At 42.9% G+C, this 5,420-nt stretch overlaps 1 protein-coding gene across 1 annotated transcript; it reads right to left on the reverse strand.

Moving 5' to 3' along the window:
* Positions 1–553: 553 nt before the first annotated feature.
* GCNT3 (glucosaminyl (N-acetyl) transferase 3, mucin type) lies at positions 554–4,001 on the reverse strand. Its single transcript, XM_036440141.1, has 2 exons — positions 3,757–4,001; positions 554–2,357 (listed from the first exon to the last, which is right to left on the reverse strand). The coding sequence occupies exon 2, from the start codon at positions 2,309–2,311 to the stop codon at positions 980–982; it is 1,332 nt and encodes a 443-aa protein (XP_036296034.1). The 5' UTR covers positions 2,312–2,357; positions 3,757–4,001; the 3' UTR covers positions 554–979.
* Between the last annotated feature and the right edge of the window lie 1,419 nt (positions 4,002–5,420).

Raw genomic sequence — 5,420 nt, forward strand, 5'->3', positions numbered from 1 at the left:
TTCCCTCAAAAAGCCTATATGTGAAATAACCCGATTTCCTGGTTTATCTAAACAGTCCTAGATTATTCTTGTTTTCCCACATAATTTTAATAGTACAGCCACCCTCCCTCCTGTAAAAGTGTTTCAGTTTGGACAATAAATTATATGGTGACCTTACCTAAACTAGCTATTATCTTTATTATGGAATGTTGGCTGTGAAGCCAGCTAAATTAAGGTTGTAATTTTCCATAAAGATACAGTGGTCAGATTGGTTAAATCACCCTGCCTTTCCCATACAGAAGAGTCACAAATCTGGCAATGTAAACAACATGAGGAGGGCTTTCAACAGTGACAGCATCAGCTCTGTACCTCTCTATATATTTTTTGAATTTGCTGTTTATACAGCCAGACATGATCGTTTTTGGAATAATGGGGAGACTCTGGCCAGCCACGAGGGATTTTAAATGCCACCAATAGTAATGGGGGGGGGAAAAAGTATCACACTTTTATTTTATTTCTAGCTTCCCAAACAGAAAGCGGAGGTAGAGGTTTGAATTAGGAGCTATTTATTTTCAAGTTAATAGTACAAGAGAAGGTCTTATTTCCATCAAACTCCCCCTTCCCCCTACCAAGCCTAGAATTATTAGGAATGGCATCTCCACAGAATGGAAAAGCTGGACACCAAGCATTCAGCTAAAGCCCAAGGTCCCCTGTCACACTTCCCTCCCTGGCTCTCCCAGATAACTAGTTCTTCTGCTCACTCTGTGAGAAAGTCGGTGCAGGGGCTACTGGGAGTGGGGTGAGCTAAGTCAGTGTTCGTCCAGGATAGCAATTTGCAAGGCAACAGACCTACTTACCCACACTCCAATAGCAGCCCCCTAGTCCCGCGGGAAGCCATGGATTCCAGAGACCTGGTCTCCCACCCTACACTGTCCCAGCACAATCTGGGCACGTTTGCACATGTTCTTGCCCCACATTTCAATGTGAGGTAGCAGTTCTTTCAGTGTGTCTCAGAGTTCAGTCTGTAGATGGCCTTATACCGTAAGTATTCTTCTAAGCACTGGAGAACATTATCATCCACCTTTGGGTCGAACTTGTTGGCCAGCAGGTGATGGTTTTGAAGAATCCAGGGAAGGTCCCCAATGCCATAAACACAGATAGACCGCTGGTGGATTCCAGAGCAAGGTTCATAAGGTGCCCCCATACTGATGTTTCCTTCGTGGTCTTGCCATTTTACCAGCCTGGCAATGGCAGCCATGTCTGACATGTGAAACTTGGGGTGGTAGGGAACAGAGCCAGGCATCCATGGCATACGCTGAAGCGTGGCCCAGAGGTGTTCATCGGGACTATAGGTATCTTTGGACCACTCCATCAGTTGCCGGGCTTTGGGGTTCTCGAAGACCTGCTGGACAAAGCCTCGAGAAGCCACGATGTAGGCATTCCCCGTGAACACAGGCACATTAGCAGGGGGAGGGTCCTTCCTCTTGTTAGTCATGTGTATGGTGTCTGCTACCTCATAGTGGTATTGCCAGCGAGATCTTTTGTTCTCAGTAGGTATCTCGGACTCCATACTGTTCTTCCCATTCAACATCTTGAGGGCCAGGACCATCTCGGCATTGGTCTTTATGGGAAAGTCTGTCCCGCATGTATTCAGGAAGTATTTCCAGGGCACTGAGCTCCGGAGCAAGTCTTCCATACAGTTCAGGTCCGCCTGCACCCTGGACCAGGAGGCATAAACCACCTGAACCAACTTACTGGCCAGGAAGACATTTGGGAAGCATGAAATAATTGCCCTGACTGCCTCTTTGAAAGTGTCTGGGGACTTCTGATCCACGTGGACACAATATACGTTCTGAGGGGCATACACAGCTCTCAGCAGCCTTTCAAAGTTTTCAATCTTCTCGTGGACCACCATAGAGTATGCAATAGGGAAATCTAGCTCCTCTTTGCTGAGTGGATACTGTATGAACTTCCTTTTGGCCTTAAAGTACTCACAGTCTCTGGTCATGTTGATGTAGTCAGTGTCTGTGAAAGGCTCCCGCTTCTTCTTGACCTCCAGCCTGTCCAGGAGAGCCTCAATCACTGCTTCCTTATCCCCTTGGATGATTCTGGAACAGTTGATGGATCTCTTTGCTCTCAACTGCAGGGACTTGTACAAGATGTCCCTACAGTGCTTGCTTTGAAAGTTCCTGGACTCCAGATCCAGGGAATCAAAGTTGCATTTCAATCTAAGAGAGAATTTCAGAGCAACAATGGCCAGCAGCAAATAGCAGCCCAGGGCCCACAGGTAATGCTGCCTGTAGAGTTTCTTCTTCCACCAAATCATCTTCATGGTATCAATAGAGTTTGGGCCCAGGAAATGAGAGAAGGTTGGAATCCTTGGACAGAACAAAATGCCTTCAATTACAAACTAACCCTGAATGTGCTCCCAGGAACAGCAAGTCCAACTCCAAAGTGATGGCAAAATATATTTCTTCTCTAGACAAATATCCTTAGTCAAGACCTTTCTAGGAACTTCTTACGCTTGGGTTACTAATGGAGGTCTACAACCTAACCATACAAAGAAACTGCTCATGCTACAGTCAGGACCTAACTCCACCTCTACCCTAGGAGAAAGGGAAATGGAACTGAGGACCTGCTGATGTAGAGGTGGAATTAGTAAGAGGAACTCCCTACCTTTATTCCCCATTCTTCCCTCCACCCTGTTTCTAGCATAGCTCTTATTGGGACCTAGAATTTCTGATGGGTCTAGAGAGAAAAATCCATGAATTTCAGACTCTCAGTATCAGTTGTAGAAATTCAAAAGTCCTTTCAAGTACATTTATTGCTGTTATTTGACAATTTATATGTTAGGATGCTTTTACCATCTATAAGTCATTGATTAGATTAATATCTAACCACCCTTTTATAAAAATATTCCTTTACCCTGGCCAAGAAGAGCACCATCCTAAAATGCTGAGGATATGTTGCAGGCTCAATCCCCAGTCAGGACACATAGAGAAATTAGCCAATAATTGCAAAAATAAGTGGAAAAACAAATCAATCTTAAGCTCAATCTCTCTCTCTCTCTCTCTCTCTCTCTCTCTCGCTCTCGCTCTCGCTCTCGCTCTCACTCTCGTTCTTTCCCCCATCCTTTCCTTCCTATCTCTCTCAAATCAAGCAATAGATAAATAAATTTTTAAATAAAAAATGTTCTTACAAAATTGTATATAATCTAAAAATGAATTTAGTCATTCATATAGATAACACTTAAGCTATCAAAATTTAAAATATTTTACACACAGATACATACAGAGCTATGCATAAAAAATATTTAATGAGTGCTTTCTATATGCCAGAAATATTTTTTACATGGTCCCACTTAATCTTCACAACATATATACAATGAAATATTATTAGGCCTTTTCTAGATAAGAAAGCAGGTGCTAAATAACTTGCAAATATCACATATTAAGAAGCAAATCTGGAACTCCCTCACTCTTCCCACACACACACACCCTTTTTTTTTTTTTGTCTATAATCTTAATACTTATTCCTCCAAATCACAGCTGCTTTTCAAAAACAACATAGGATACTGAGTGTCATTTAAAGAAAACCAGATACTCTAGATAAAAATCCCTAAAAGGAGAGAAAGAGAAACAAAATGTGACACCTCCAGCAATGGTTGTTTTTCTCCTTCTGTATCCTCTTTCTAAGCATAAGTTTTGTGTACTCTTTAGTAATAATTTTTTGGGCATCTAAGAGGAAGACATGATGAAAGATTAAGAAAATTCTCACCTTTAATAGCTTCTTTCTTACTTAGGGTAGATCTCTTGCCACCGTGTTTCTGTTTCCCAGGAAAGATTGGTTGGGTTCCATGGAAGCAAATGTGAACACCATATCCTGGGTCTTCTTTTAACCCCTCCAAAATATACTTTCTGATATTCACAGGGTGTCCAAGAAACTGCCTCCAGCCCTCCTTAATTTCTGCAGAATAGAGAGCAGCAAGTGGCTTTATCATTCACCTTTCAGTTTCCTGCACTCAGCTATGTCATTCAGGAGCATAGTCTCAAGTCGTTCAGGGAGGTGAGTAAGGCAGGAAAAAATGCTGTCACTATCTGAGAAGGCAAGGCAAGGCAAGCAACTATTTCAACCAGCACAGCCCAGTTTATATCCATGCTCTCCTGCCAGAAAACAATTTATAAAAACCTGTCAATGGCTCATATAAGAATTTAAAAGCTTCCCCACCTCCACGTCCACCCTAACCTAACAAAGAATCATAGAAGCACACAGGTATTTCCTCTGCCTTCTTATAGCCTGGAGTCCAAGTGTTGCTCCTCTTATGTTCCCTGAACATTAAAAAAGTAAAGCAATAAAAAGACAAGGATCGTTCCTTTTGTTTTTTGCTTTCACCCCCCCCCCTTTTTTTTTAAGTCAATGAAAACCGGAATGTATTCTTCAGATGGCAACTACTTAAAAAATTTCATTTGCCTGTCTTTTCATGACTGTTAATAACCTGCACACTAGAAACAGCCAAAGGGTTCCAGATTGTAGGTCTCCCTCATTAATACCTGTGAGTCTCAGGTTCATTATAGTCTGAAGAATGGATACTCTGGGCAGTTGGACCTCAGTGAGAGCCCCATGAGCCGATCTTGGCAATGCAGAGTAGAAAATGCCTTTTTCAAAGACACTGGCATCGTCACTGTTTGCCCCATCTCCTCACCCCCAAACCAGCCCTCCAAAAATGTAGCATCCTGGCCAAAATATTTGAAATAGCAAATCTAATAAAAAGAACTTAACTAGTTATAAAGTTAAGTAAATAACTGAAAAGGTGTGTGTGATGTGAGAGGGAGAGGGCACTAAATGATTAGGGAAGTAGCAATTGCTGGAAGTAGCTACCACCTGAGGCTGAACGAATGAAGGAAAAAAATGGGAATTATTAACCTTAGAATTTGGGGGGGGAGGGGAGAAAGGTGCCAACAAGCTGAAACTCAGAGCTTTGATTGGGACTGTATTACTATTGCTGCACTGAGCTCAGAGCCAGACCTCTTATGAGATGGCTGGTGTCTGTCAGCTGAGTTTACAAACCATCACTCCAAAGCGTAGGCATGGTGATGCTCAGGGCAGGAAGTAGATAGGAAGGAAACAGGAAGTCCCGCCTTCAGCCTAACCATCTCCCTCCAGCGCCCCCTGTTGGCAGAGCCTAGTAGTTGGCTGCTAGCAAAGCACAAGAATCCCCATCTCTGCATTTCAAACCTAGTCCATGGTGCTGGACTTCCTTTCAAGGCAATAGCATAATGACCAAGTGTTGCTGTCTTCCTATAAGACTATTTATGCAGACCCGAATATACAATACATAGTGGGTTGGGATCTTTTTCTTTTTTCCCTTCCTTCCTTCCTTCCTTCCTTCCTTCCTTCCTTCCTTCCTTCCTTCCTTCCTTCCTTCCTTCCTTCCTTCCTTT

The sequence above is a fragment of the Pipistrellus kuhlii genome, unplaced genomic scaffold (genome assembly GCF_014108245.1).
Source record: "Pipistrellus kuhlii isolate mPipKuh1 unplaced genomic scaffold, mPipKuh1.p scaffold_m20_p_1, whole genome shotgun sequence".
NCBI lineage: Eukaryota > Metazoa > Chordata > Mammalia > Chiroptera > Vespertilionidae > Pipistrellus > Pipistrellus kuhlii.

Excerpts from the sequence above, each read along its gene's own strand:
- GCNT3 (XM_036440141.1), bottom strand. The coding sequence starts at position 2,311 with ATGAAGATGATTTGGTGGAAGAAGAAACTCTACAGGCAGCATTACCTG.